We start from the raw sequence: 14,338 nt of genomic DNA, 5'->3' as shown, positions 1-14,338 counted from the left end.
AAATTTCCCCACGCACTTGGGTTTATTTCTGCACTTTCTGTTCTATTATGTAGTATCTCTATTTCTGTGCCAGTACTAACTATGTTAACTAAATAGTCTTGCAAAGATATTTTAATGTCTGGTAGGGCTGAGGCAAGAAACAGAGCATGCCCAGGGTCTTAAGCAGGAGCTGAGGGCAGCGTCCCCCACCCAGAAGCAGGCGAGGAGCACATCGAAAATACCACTTCCACACAGGTGGCCCACCACAGCCACCACCACAGGCAGAGCCACCATGCAGGCAGCCCGCCAGATGTTTGATGGCAGTGACACAAGGAGTGTCACCAGTGAAGACCAGAAAAAGAAGAGGGCATCTCTCTCCTCAAAGCTGACTCCAGAGTAATGAAATAAGCAACTGCTCTACCAGATGACAAGACATCACTGTAGAGATACTAGAAATACAAAAATCAAAGAAAATATTATACCACCAGAAGAATACAATAATTCTTGAATACCAGACCCTATAGAGCAGGAAACCCTTGAAATGACTGAAAAGGAATTCTGAGCAACAATCGTAAGGAAACTCACTGAGATACAAGACTCAGTTAGACAACATAATTAAATGAGAAAAAAATCCAGGATATGAAGGAGGAAATTTACAGAGATTAACACATTACAAAAGAATGTAGCAGAACTCATGGAACTGAAAGAGTCACTCAACAAAATAAAAAACACAACCAAGAGCTTAAACAACAGGTTAGAACAAGTAGAAGAAAGAATTTTTTATCTTAAAGATAGTTTTTTTGAAATAACCCAGGTGGACAAAAAAAAAAGGAAAAAAGAATTTTCAGAAATGAAGACAATCTAAGAGACATGGCAGACAACCTTAAGCACACAAATTCAAATCATGAGTATTCCAGAACAGGAAGAGAAAGGAAAAGGGATGGAAAACCTATTCAACAAAATAATAACAGAAAAATTCTCAGGTGTAGGGAGAGACATAGCCATTCAGATCCACGAGTTCAAAGATCCCGAGACAGATTCAACCCAAAAAGATCCTCTCCAAGACACATTATAGTCAAATTGGCAAACCTCAAAGGCAAAGATAGAATCTTAAAAGCAACAAGAGAACAGCATCAAATAACCTATAAGGGAGCCCCTATCAGACTAACAGCGGACTTCTCAACAGAAACTCTACAGGCCATAAGAAAATGGGATGATATATTTAAAATACTAAATGAAAAAAAAAAAACTGCTAGCAAAGAGTATTATATGCAGCAAGGCTATCCTTCAGAAATAAGGGAGAAATAGTGTATTTTCCAGACAAAGAAAAACTGTGAGAGTTCACCAGCACACGAGCAGCCCTGCAAGAAATCCACAAGGGAGTCCCGAATCAGGAATCCAAAAATGATAATCACTTATCTTTCTAGCTATAGTTCTGTTCAACCTCTTTGTTTTTTTCATAATTCAGTTTTGGCAGATGGCATGTTTCTAGGAATTTATTCATTTCATCTGGAAGATCTAATTTGTTGGCCAACAATTATTTTGATTTCTGTAAATTTGGTTGTAATGATCCCTCTTTCATTCTGATTTTTATTTGAGTCTTCTCTCTTTTTTTTTTTAGTCCATCTAGGTAAAGGTTTGTCAATTTTGTGGATCTCATCAAAGTACCAACTTTTGGTTTCATTGATTTTCTCTATTTTTTTAAATTTTCTATTTCTTTTATCTATTCTGTAATTTTGATTATTTACTGTCTTTTCTAGGTCTGGGCTTAGCTTTCTCTTCATTTTCTAGTTTCTTAAGATGCAAAGGTGATTGCTGATTTGAGATCTTTTTTATTAATGTACACATTTACATTAAACAAATTTCCCCTTTAGCAAAAATAAATAATTTAATTTAATTTAATTTAAAAAGTAAATAAAATGGTATGGAATGCCAAAAAAAGTGTTTGATAGGGCTAGTCACACACACACACACACACACACACACACACACACACACACACACACACACGCCCTCATGACTTATCTGTTTCACCATTTTTCTGGCTATTCTTCCTTGCTTATTTTTCTGTATGAACTTTAGTATTAACTTGTCTAGTTCAAGAAAAGCTCATTTATTATTAGGATTATATTAAGTTCATAAATTATCTGACAGAAAACTGACATTTTTATATTTTTGCCCAAGAACATGGGATGTCTTTCCATTTGTTCAAAGCTACTTTTGTACCTCCCAGGAACATTTAAAAGTTTTTTATATATTTTTTTTTCACATTTCTTGGTAAGTTTATCCCTAAGCATTTTAGCTCATTATCTTTGTTGCTGTCGTACATGGGGTTTTCCTCTACCATTATATCCTCCACCTGTTATTGTTTTGGATATGAGGGCTGTTGATTTCTAGATGATAATTTTATATCTCACTATCTTGATAAACATTTTATTGTTTGGATCTGTTCGATGATTGATTCACTAGGATTTTCCAGGTATACTATCATATCATATGCAAATAGATGTAGTGTTACACCTTACGTCTCTAGTTGATGTCTCTTGTCTAATTGGATTTCCCAATATCTTCAATGCAATGTGAGAAAGAAAAGGAGATAATGAGCACCTGGCCTTTTCCCAGTCTGAGTGAAAAGCCTCTGGTGTTTCTCCATTAAGTAAAATGATGTGAATGTGTGCTTTATGAAGAGAGCAAATATTAATTTTTATTTTGTACTGAATGGGTGTTGAATTTTGTCAGAGGCTCTTTACCACTTATGGAGATAGTCGTGTATGTCTCTTAGATACATTAATATGGTGTTTTATATTAATGGGTTCTCTAATACTGAACCAATCCTGCATTCTGGGAATAAATCCTACTTGAACATGGTATATTATTTTCTTAAAGTAGTGTTAGATTGTGTTTGCTAATATTTTATCTAGCACCTTTACATTTCTGTCACTAAGTGATATTGGTCTTTAATTTTTTTTTTCCTTTTTATGTGCTATCTTTGTTTAGATAACAGTGTTATTCCTGCTTCAAGAATTAGGAAGTTTTTCTTCATTTTCAATGTTCTGGAATGATTTGTGGAGTATTGGGATGCTCTGGTCTCTAAAGATTTGGTAGATTTCTCCCTGAAACCACATGGGCCTGATGAAATTTTTAAACAGAGTTTCTGAATAGTTTATTTCTTCCTTTATGAAAATTTGTCTCTTTAAGCTTTCTACCTTTAGTAGGGGTCCATTTTGGTCTACTATATTTTCCTAGGAAATTATTCATTTAATCTCAATTTTCAAATGTATTTGTGTAGTGGTCTGAAAGTAGTCTCTTAGGGATTTTTTAGTTCCGTCTGTTTTAGTGGGTTTTTTTAACAACTCATTGATAAAAATCAATGTCTATAAATAGATGATTAAAAGTAAGGCATTGAATTGCCCTGACACCATTTGCATAAACACATCCTTAGTTCTGAGTATTTATTTTTAATTTATCACAAGTTATTATCTCAAGTCTTAACTTTTTTTTCAAGTCTACTTAACTTAAACAATGAAAACAATTTATGCCTTTCCGGTAGCTGACAACTTATGGTGTGGGTATTGTTTCCCTTAATTCTAGCAATTCCAAGAAAAAGAAAAAAATCATAAAATGTCAAAAGAAAACAACAGTAAACTTAGTTAATTCAAGAACTGACAACAGTTTGAAGAGTTTAAGTTTCATCCCATCACAAAATAGCAAAATCAATACTCATATCAGGATTCACTGAGATCTCTAGCTTCTGAACTGTGAAGTGCTGTTTAATCAAGAATGTGAAATATATGATGTAAAAAACCCATATTCCAAATGTAAATTTATAACTTGCCCTTTCAGGAAGGGCTTATGAATATATTAGTTTTAATTTTCTTTTAACTAAAAGGAATCTTTGAAGATTGAATATTTTTTCTTAACAAATAGAAACTTCTTTTTAAGATTGACAGATAAGATACAAAATACTAACCAAAAGTACTGAACTTGAGTTCTTAAAGATGGCTGTAATTTATAGTCCACTAACTCCTGCAATAAGTAAAAGTATGAGGCTGCCATGAAAGATTGAATTGGGCATGTCACAGATGGCTTAATTATAGCCATCATATCCAAGTGACATTCGTTATCCTATAATGCAACAGTCTTTCACAAATTTCTATTCATTGCAATGATTTTAGAGATTATTAGTATTTTTTCTATGAAGTACAGTCTTAATGAGTTTAGAAGATGATTTTATATTTTTCATGAGTTGAATTATTTATATATATACATATATGTTCAAGACAAAAGCAAACCTTTCAGAAATAATGAAATCACACTAATAATTTGGATGGTTATGAGATGGTGCCAATATTGATGGTGGGTGGCACTTAGTTCATTGCCATGTTATGCATCTTTTAAGAGATATGTTCTATGGAACTGTGTGTGTTTTCTTCTAAGTTGTAATGATAGGTGATCCAATTCAAATGAAAATATTTAAAAGGCAATAATGTTAATATCAGTGGTTCAAATTGTATCTACATTTAAAAGCATAGTTTCTATAAATTCAAGTGAAATACTTTAATTTCAATCCTCATACTCTTCATAGATCATAATGAATATCATAAATGAATATGTAACTATTAAAATGCAGACACTTGTGTAAACACAACACCATGTATAAAAATCTCTGTGTACAAAAAACATTAGGTATAGTAATGAGAAAGTAAAAACCTGTATTTAGATCTCCATAAATGTAAACATTATATCTGCATGGCGGTCAAGGCTGATGAGCAGTGGATTGACAGAGACTGGGAATGTTTAACTTGTTAATCATGCATTTATATACATTGATTTTTTCCCTGGGATGTATTTGACTACTATTAAAGTTAATTTACCCTGGTGGTATTTTTTAAAAATAAACCTTTAGGAACTTGGGTGTATGAGAAAACACTGCTTAGGCATTAAGGAGGGAGTGAGTTATTTTGTTTTTCCTATGTAGGTCTTTAATCCAACTAGTCCTTCTTTCTTTTGCCCTGATTTTCCTTTTTCCAACATTTTATTTTCTGTATGTTTGCAGGATTATGTTTCAGTTTTTTCTCTATCGGTAGATTTCTTGATTTGAGGTTTTCTTTTAATAGGTTAATGTGGCCCGTTTGTACTCATTATCACTGATTTATTTGCCATATTTCTATCATTTTGTGTTTATGTTTTATTTTCTGAGCTTTTTCTTTTCACTTTTTCTCACCTTTTTTTGAATTAAGAAACTGTTCCTTATTCTTCCCACTCATTATTCCCTCTAATGGTTCTGCTTTTATTCTTTTAATGATTATTATTTGTTTACCTGTATGAAAATGAATTAATACTTTCTAATCAAGGTGGTTAATACCACTCTCTTCATGAATAATACAAAAAATTTAGAAAGTTGTTTCCATCCAAACTTTCCTTCCCGTGGTTTTATTTCAACGTTGCTTTTCCTTAGGCCCCTGCTCTACTTGTTCGGGCGGTACCTGTTTAGCTTCACCAACACATTTTATTGGTTTTCCTGATGTCCTTCACTTTTTGCAAAATATTCTTCTCTTTTGGTTTTAATTTTCACTAGTTTTTTCAGTGAGATGGTAAACTTTCCCCTCTCTGAAATGTGAGGTTTCCTGCACATTCAGAGCTGAGTGCTAGTTACACTGGGCTGGATTCACATTTTTTCGGAGACCTCCGCCTTTTCCGAGCAGCACTGACATGGCCTGAGCAGCTGACGTGCCATATTCACAATAATTTTACATTAGCATTTTTAAGATAGTCATTAATTAGCGCCCTTTTGATTCCTTGTAAATACTCCACTTTTCATTCAGAATCCTTCTAAGATTTTTTCTTGTTCATCTTAACGATCCGCAGTTTTGCCATGAAGTGGGTGTTGGTATGTTTTAACCTATATGTGGTTATTGGTCAACTTCTAAAGTTTGAGGAACTCGTGTTCTTCTTCGGTTCTGGAAAATTATTAGCCATTCCTTCTCCATATGTGTGTCTTCCTCATTCTCTAGCATGTAGGGGTTCTTAACCTGTGGTCTGTGGACCCCTCAGGGACCCTTTTAGGAGGAAAGACAGTAGCTGCCTCTTTCCCCTTGATGAGCAGGGAAAAGTCACTTTTCCTCATCCCTTGCCTGTGACATGTCCAGCTACTGCTGCAGGACAACTGACTTGATTCCCATCATATCATCCTGGGGGTGAGGATGCGGGCAAAGAGGGGCTGACGTGCATGACACAGGGTGAAATGCTCAACAAGAAATCTCTCTCTGATCCAGAAAACCTCGTGTGTGTATTCAGAATAAAGTTTCTGAAGATGAATGTTGAAAACCCAGCAGTTTCTAAATGATGCAAGATCATCTTATAATTTGCTTTCAGTTATCTGCGTATCTAATTTCTCAAATTAGAAAAAAGATTTTGTAAGTGAAATTATTTTTCTTTCTTCTCCAGCCTCTAACCCACCACTGTGATCTTGATCCTTGATAGATCACTTAGCTGACAGCTTTCAACTTTTCTCCTCCCCAGTTCTAAACTTTACTCTAAATTTGCATGTTTCCTTTCTTTTACACAATCTTAGAAAGAAAAAAAAAAGAAAGGCTTTTTCAAGGCTGTGCTTGTCACCTAATTAAGCCCTTAGTCCCATCCCCCCTCATCCCCTTGATTCTGAAATCCTAGGCCGTTTGTCACTGTCCATGTCTGTGTATATAGGAGCTGCTTCTTTGCCTCCAGATAAATCCACATGCCCCCAAATGAAAGAATGACAATTTATTGCATCTGGTTTTATACAGATTTTATATTCATAGAATCCCTTCTAGTAGCCTATCGAAGAGAAATCTCTGTAAGCTAAAATTCCTCTTTTAAATTCAAAGCTGTGAAAATTCAACATGGCAATGTTGTTCTCAATGCCAATTTATAAAAACCCATGAGATGTTCACTGCTCAGTTTCAAAAAGCCTTATAAATTATTTTCCTGAGGAGGAAATCTGGTTAGTTTTGGTTTTTTGAAAACTAGAAAGAAACAAAATTTTAAGAATAATTGTATTTGACATCCATTATGGAAAACAGTGTGGAGATTCCTCAAACAACTACAGATAGAGCTACCATATGATCCAGCAATCCCACTTCTAGGTATGTACCCAAAGGAATGGAAATCATCATGTGGAAGGGACACCTGCACTTCCATGTTCATCGCAGCTCTGTTTACAACAGCCAAGACATGGAACCAACCTAAATGTCCATTGACGGATGACTGGATAAAGAAACTGTGGAATATATACACCATGGAATACTACTCAGCCATAAAAAAGAATGAAATTCTGCCATTTGCAACAACATGGATGAGCCTGGAGAAAATTATGTTAAGTGAAATAAACCAGACACAGAAAGAGAAATACCACATGTCCTCATTCATAACTGGGTACTGAAAAAGAAGGAAAGAAAGATAGAAAAGAAGGAAGGAAGAACAGAAGAAAGAAAGAAAGAAAAGACCACAACAATATGCTGAACTTTCAGAAGGAGAGAACAGACCTAAGGATGCTAGAGATGGGGGCGGGGAGGAAGGTTCGGGAGTGATTGGCCATAAGAATCATTACAATTTTATTGTAATTTAATAATTACAATAAAAAATTAAGAATAAATAAACAATTTTGAAATCATAAACTTTTCACCAAGATTTAGAGAAACAACAACAAAAAATAAAAGTTGTGAAATCCAAAACAAACAAAAAAGAATAATTGTACTTGAAGCCTTGAAATAAGATTTTTAAAATATGTATTAAGTGTGGAAGTGTTAATCAGTTTTCATTTCTGAATATCATTTTAATAGCTGTACTTATAAATGTGGAGCTATTTTGTATTAAGTTGTTTTTCCAAATGTTACATTTGAAAAAAATGATGGCTCCAAAAAACACATATAAGGTAATTTGGAGAAGTTTCTAAAGAAATATAAAATCATGTTCAGTTTAGTTTTAGTGCTGAGTACATTAAGTAGATTTAAATTTTTGGAAAATTAGAAATTGTGTGAATAGACAAGGTACCTATTCTTCAGCCATTGATAATTCCATGAACTTTTTTTCTCCCAATGAAAGCCTCGGTTTTCTTATCATATTTGTATTCATACTTCCTGATTTTTCATCATATTTAAAAAATTGGGGCTTAATCTAAACCTGAAAAGGCTTAAAATTGGAGCATCATTCACATTTTTTCAGTTTTCCCCCTTTTCTGAGTGGCACTGACATGACATGAGCAGCTGACACGCCATATTCTTAAACTCAGTGAATGTGGGCAAAGCATTGGAAAATTACTGAGTTCTATTTATTTTTATTTAAAAAGCAATACAACTGGCAAACTAAAAATAACAAAAGACAGAAAAAAATTAAGTTCTTTTGTCTCTCAGTACTCTTTAATGTGTTCATGGAAATGTATACTTCAGAGCAACCTAATCACAGCCCTTCAGTAAAATGTGTCTCGGTCTGGGTTGAGCTGAAATTTTTCAAGACTGGAAATGATGCAGAGGGTAAGCAGTCTGCTCTTCTAGAAGCATCCTCTTGAAATATGGTTAAACACTAGCGTTGGAGCTAGAATGTGACATCGCAAAGCATGGCACCTTGGCAGCTGAGCACTTTGAGCTGATGGACATCGGAGGCCTCAGGAGCAAGGCCTCTAACCTGCCCACCTGTCTCCTGCCACCTTTTCTCCCCCAAAGTGAATCAAGGTGGGTCATAGAAACTAGACCTCCTGTTCCCCAAAACAAGCTGTAAAACCTAGAAAGGTCACTCTCTCCCCTCTCCTTTCTCCCTTTAGGGGTCCTGCCATAACCTGGGGAGGGAACGCTGCACCGAGATGCCAAGAATCTGAACAGACAGCCTTGCTGGGTGCCCCCTCGGTCCTTCTGTCTAGTCACATTCATACACGGCTGTCCATTCTTCAGCAGAGCATAAAGACAGTATTCCCTGGTCTTTGGGTCTTCCTTTCTGAAGGCTCCCGGTCACATAAACTTTAAATAAATAAAGTTTTTATGCTTTTCTCTTGTAGACCTGTCTTTTGTGGTAGGAGCGTTGGCCATGACCCTTAGGATAGGTGAGAGAAGGGATCTCACTTTCCACCCCTGCAGAAGTAAATGATCGTATTGAGGTTACTTTTGTTGTAATTTAATAACTGATCTTGGAAACAGACTCCTTTTCACTAGGATCTCTAAGGTCACAGGTGGTTTGCCCAAAATGTGCCAGACCTCTAAAGGTTGCTGTGTGTTCTTTGGAAGAATGTAGGCAGTTAGCAGAGGTAGCACACAAGGCCGGCAGCCCCCAGGCCCAGCGCGTGCAGATATACCAACATGTCCCCCCCAAAGTAAGCCCAACCTTATTTGACCAACGAATTTTATAAATGTCAAGAGTTTTCTCATTTTCAAGGGAAGTGTTTAAAATGGGTAGAAGGTCAAATTTTACATGCTCAAATATAGGTGAGAAAATGAAACATTGTCTTCTGTAACAAATGACAGACAAAAGTCTTGCCAGTTAAAGGTGGTGATCCATAAATTTTAAAGTCTGTAAAGTAAACATTCAGTCACTTTGAATGCAAACTCATCCTCAGAGAACTCCCCCCTTAAGCCATCCTCTTCCTCTCTTCTCCCTGCTGCCCACCAACTCTACACTGCAGTGGGTAGGATTTCTGAATTTCTGAATTACGTGTCTTTTTCTATCTGTTCTCCTTCTTCTTGATCTGTAAACATTTTAGTGAAGTCAGCTTTTCAAACTTTGGGGCTGAGTAGCTGAAACATCTTTCAAGTGATCACAGTGTGCCATCTGGTGGAAATTCGGTCTTTTCCGGGCAGAGGCAAATAAGAGAATTTTTCTGGTCCCTGTATTCCTGGTTCTGTTCCTAGGTTTGGCTTCACCACAAAGAGATTCTGATAAATTTTACAAGCACAGATGAGCTGAGGCCAACCTCCATCCTGTCTATCAACTCTATCAGTCCAGTATTTTTCCAAAAGCAATCTTTCCATCTGACCTGCAATCTTTCTAAATTAAAAAAAAAAAAAAAAAAAAAATGCAAATAAAACCTAAAGGCCAAATTTACATTGTCTCATGACCCCATAACAAATGCATGTGTTGTCATTAAATCTGTCTTTTTCCCCAAACGAATTTGTTTTAGCTAAAAAATAATTCTGCAAAGTTATTCACAAATGGTACTTGTTTCTGGTGTGGTATGCCAGAGTGCTTAACCATGCCATCTGAAACTGCAGCACGGGCCTGGGGCTGTCTGATGTTTTATCTGTTGTAGAGGATGCTAATTTCATAGGCTGTCATTGATAGGGAGTTTATTTCTTCACTACACATTATTTCTGGATTTATCAATGAATAATGCACAATATGCTAGCGTTCAACAATGAGTTAAAGATTCTGTATACGTTATTAATTATGTTTCTATGCTAAGCCATTGGTTGAGGGATTGCTTGGGGAGCTTTGTTAATACTATTTTTTCTTGGCTTCTTTTCCTCATTTCAGGTTAGAATCCCCCACACGGAGCCTACGCATGGATGCCCCAAGGGGTGTTCATATTAAAGCTCATGCTGGCAAAATCGAGGGCCTTTCTCAAATGGATATCATTTTTCACAGTAGTGATGGAATGGTGAGTTCAGTAGATCCAGCTCCTATCGTATGTCTCGGCGATATTCCTGAGTACCATGTCCATTAAGGTATTGGTATATTAAATTTCTGGTAATTTGTAACAAAATGTTATAAAATGCAGGGAGTAGAAAATGTGAAAGGTAAGCAAAAGACAACTTAGCATTGAAAGAAGGGCCAGGAACGTTAAAATGATTGATATTAGGTGCAGACAGCTTCTTCAACTGGCATTTGTGCTGTGGTCACTTATTTTCAACTTTGAGAAAGCACTACAGAGCTTACAGAGATGATCAATTTTGCCACTTCTTGGTGACCCACCTTCTCTCAGTGTAGCTGTCACTAGGCGTTCCCTGCAAGTGGCAACCACCACCTGCTGCTATGCAGAGTGCTGTGCGTGCTCACACAGAATTAAGTTTAAGTGAAAATGAAAGGTGAAAAGCAAGAGAGATTTTGACAAGCCAACTAAGGATAAAATCTGGGACTTCACGTCTAGAAGTGGAACATCACTGATACAAGCCAGAGTGACGTGAGGCAACAGAGCACATGTTACTCAATATCATTGAGTACCCTGTTTATTTAAAAAAGAAAAAAGCTCAGTTTCGGTCAGCCAGAAAACCAATCATGTTAGGGATATTCTTAAATGCTCTAGAAGAAAAGCAAGGATTGGGCTTATAGACTGATTCCAATCTTATGATGCGACATTATAGATTTGTACAAACAACTGATCTCCTCTTCTCCCAGCCTACTCCTAGCTTTTTCATGTATATTAATTGCTCCATGAATTTTCTTTTAAATAGCTCCATCTTAACAACAATTTGCAGAGAGTGACATGGGTTTAATTGTTTGTTCTGCTGTTGCCTGGGTGAACATGCTGGAATAAATGTCTGTGGAAGCCACCTAAACAGTGAGAGGGCCTGTGACTTTCAAGCTCCTGCCCCAGCCTGAGCATGGCACCTGTGGCAGCACACGGACCCCACGCAGCAAACATGGTGCAGTGGCAGAGGGCTCGGCTGGGAGTCAGGAAGCCCGGGTCCTAGGGCTAGGTCAATTCTCTCACAAACTGTTTAAATTCAGGAAAGTTAAACGGCCCTCTCTGGGCCTGTCTCCTCATTTTTCAAATAGGGAAAACTTTGCTGAACTATGTCATGGGGTTTTGAGACACTAATGTGGTAATATGGATGACATCTTGAAATTACATGAACATTAATAGGAAGGTGTAGTTGAAATGCATGTGCACCTGCTACCGTCACCCAGCAGACTACGAGAGGCAGCTGCTAGAGACGATGGACAGGACCCGCCCAAGGGCTGCCTGCTAGTGGGACATCTGGCATCTGGAGCAGCCACTGCAGGTTGTGACTTATGAAGTTACAGTGTGAGGAACAAATAAATGCAGAAATGGAAATCAAGATTATGGAATCGCACTACTAAATCATAGTGTCACTACACACTTAAGGTGTATTACCTTCAAAAAATTAAACAGATTTAATTTTAAAATGATATTACTTATTTCCATGAATTAGGCATCATTTTTACAAGGAACACACAGCTGGAACCATAATTAAAGCTGATATTCCTTATTACCAGGAGCTAGTTCAAAGTAAAGAGACAGATGTCCAGCCTCTCATCAAATATTGTCTCATCAAGGCAAATGAAGACAAGCAAGGAGGCGGTATGTGGACTGCCAGTGGCTGGAGTCTGCTGGAAGACTAGGAGAATAATTGACCAATTAACTACAATAACGGGAAGAGCCACCAAGTTAAAAGCACGTCAGGGAGAAGCGAGTACTTACAGAGCCCAAGGCATTGGGCGGTAACCTAAAGAAATTCTGCTTTTTAAAAAGTCATGCCCATTTGATTTCCTTTAGTCTTACAATGTGCCAGGCCACACAGGGTACAGCCCTGCCTGTGATGCTGCTGGTACTGTCCCCCGCTGCTTCACATGGCAGGGGTCAGCCTCCCAGGAGGGAAGCAGCTTATTAGTAGACTGGAATTCATGGGTGAGAGCTACATACAATAAAGGATCTAACCTCACCGCCAAGAAAAAAATTATACCTGCCCACAGCATATTTTAATTCCTTCTAAAAAGTGAGTGCCCTGGGATGGGTAAGGTTTGGCTGCTCAGTGTGATGAGTCTTATTTCCTTACGTTATCAAAAAGATTTCCAAACCTCAGTCAATGGCTATTTGTTTGCATTTCAGTTGAACTAAGTTATAATATGACCAGAAAATCTAGCTGCTTTCACTTTATTTTCACTGGCGTTCGTCTGTGTGTCTATTGCTTTTCAGCATCTAAGAGAAGGCAGTGGAGTTTCAAATAATATTAAAAAGTTAGGGAAATGGTTGATAGCAAATAGGATGAATTTAATCATCAATCTTAGGAAAACAAAATCACAAATAAAATCAGGATAAACTTTAACATTCACAGGAAAAAACTATTAAGACAAATTGATTTCTGTGGACTATACTTTATCCTAATGGAGAGGAGATGACTTGGCATAAAGTCATAGTGGACCACAAGATAAATGTGAATTGGCAAAAGGATTCTATTATTTTTGTCAAATAATCCTGAAAGGCATTTTTAGGAGTTTAGCATCTTAAAACTTAAAAGCAATGCAGTTTATTGAACACACAAACTGCAAGGGCAAAACATGGTTTCACAATTGGTCATTTTCCCCAGCTGGACTAGCACAAGGGGCAAAAAAAAAAAAAAAAAAGTGGCCTCCCTCCAATTTGGAAAAGGAATTATTAAGCCCCTGCCTACATGTAAAATAGAACTAGGCTTTTAAAAAAATCAGTTAATTATGATATGACTTACATAAAGTCAGATGTCTATTTCACTTTCTATAAGGAGAACAAACTAATTTGTTTGAAGAATTTTGAGATATGAATTTCCTGTTGGTCAAGTTCATTCCTCCCCTAACATCTCATCTCTCATTTTCTCCCAAACAGCTTGTACTTGATGCTGAAACCGTGTGTTTACCCAGGTTGGTGCAGGGGACTCAAGGTCCCTCTGGCAGCTCGCAGAGACTCTATGAGATCTGTGTGTGTCCAGATGGAAAGCTGTACCTGTCTGTGGCTGGAGTGGGCACCACGTGCCAGCAGCACAGCCATGCCTGTCTCTGAGGAGCGCTTCAGCCTTCCCACTCGCTAAGGGGCACGGTGCCCACCTGTAGACCCAGCCGGTGCAGGGGACAGAGGACACACTTGCCAGAGGGACTGAGACAGAAAAATGTACCAGGGAGTGTTTGGACAAAACTACATGACCTCAAAATGGCACGTGGATGTTAGACACAAAAGTAGAATATCAAAAGACTGTGTTCATTCCACCGCACTAACTTTCTTCAGAATAATTTCAACTTTTCCTCACCTCCCTTCCATCTCTTGTACATGTCAGCGTACAATGAAATGCTGAGTTGCTGTGTGGAACTAATTTATGATGTTTGGCTGGGAATATGTAATGCCCTGTAAAAGTAGCACTAGTCAATACTAAAATGCCCCCGAAGCTTTGTACAGTGTTTGCTTTCTGTCACGCAGACCTCAAGTCCTTCCTTCAGTTTAATACAAAGTATGTCAGGTTTCACAAGAAAATCTTCAGGTTTTGAAAGGACTTTGGGGTTGATCTGATTTTTAATATGTAGTCAAAGGAATAAATTACACAAAATAAGTCATGCTTTCTATATATTATATAGTCAATGAGCAATAAAAGTCAACCTACATTTTTCACAGACTTCATGGTTTGAGTGT

The 14,338-nt window shown here is 37.1% G+C and overlaps 1 protein-coding gene across 2 annotated transcripts in view; it reads left to right on the top strand.

Moving 5' to 3' along the window:
• Positions 1–14,321, top strand: part of SGCG (sarcoglycan gamma) — a 108,324-nt gene extending 94,003 nt beyond the window's left edge. For both annotated transcript variants that reach the window (XM_063103165.1, XM_063103166.1), the window contains 2 exons: positions 10,477–10,600; positions 13,544–14,321. In XM_063103165.1, coding sequence (XP_062959235.1) covers positions 10,477–10,600; positions 13,544–13,717 — 298 coding nt within the window. In that variant the 3' untranslated portion in view covers positions 13,718–14,321. The remainder of the gene's footprint in view (positions 1–10,476; positions 10,601–13,543) is intronic.
• Positions 14,322–14,338: the final 17 nt, after the last annotated feature.

The sequence above is a fragment of the Cynocephalus volans genome, chromosome 7 (assembly GCF_027409185.1).
Source record: "Cynocephalus volans isolate mCynVol1 chromosome 7, mCynVol1.pri, whole genome shotgun sequence".
NCBI lineage: Eukaryota > Metazoa > Chordata > Mammalia > Dermoptera > Cynocephalidae > Cynocephalus > Cynocephalus volans.
The sequence above is the reverse complement of the archived record's forward strand: the minus strand, read 5'-3'. Positions and strand labels throughout refer to the sequence as shown.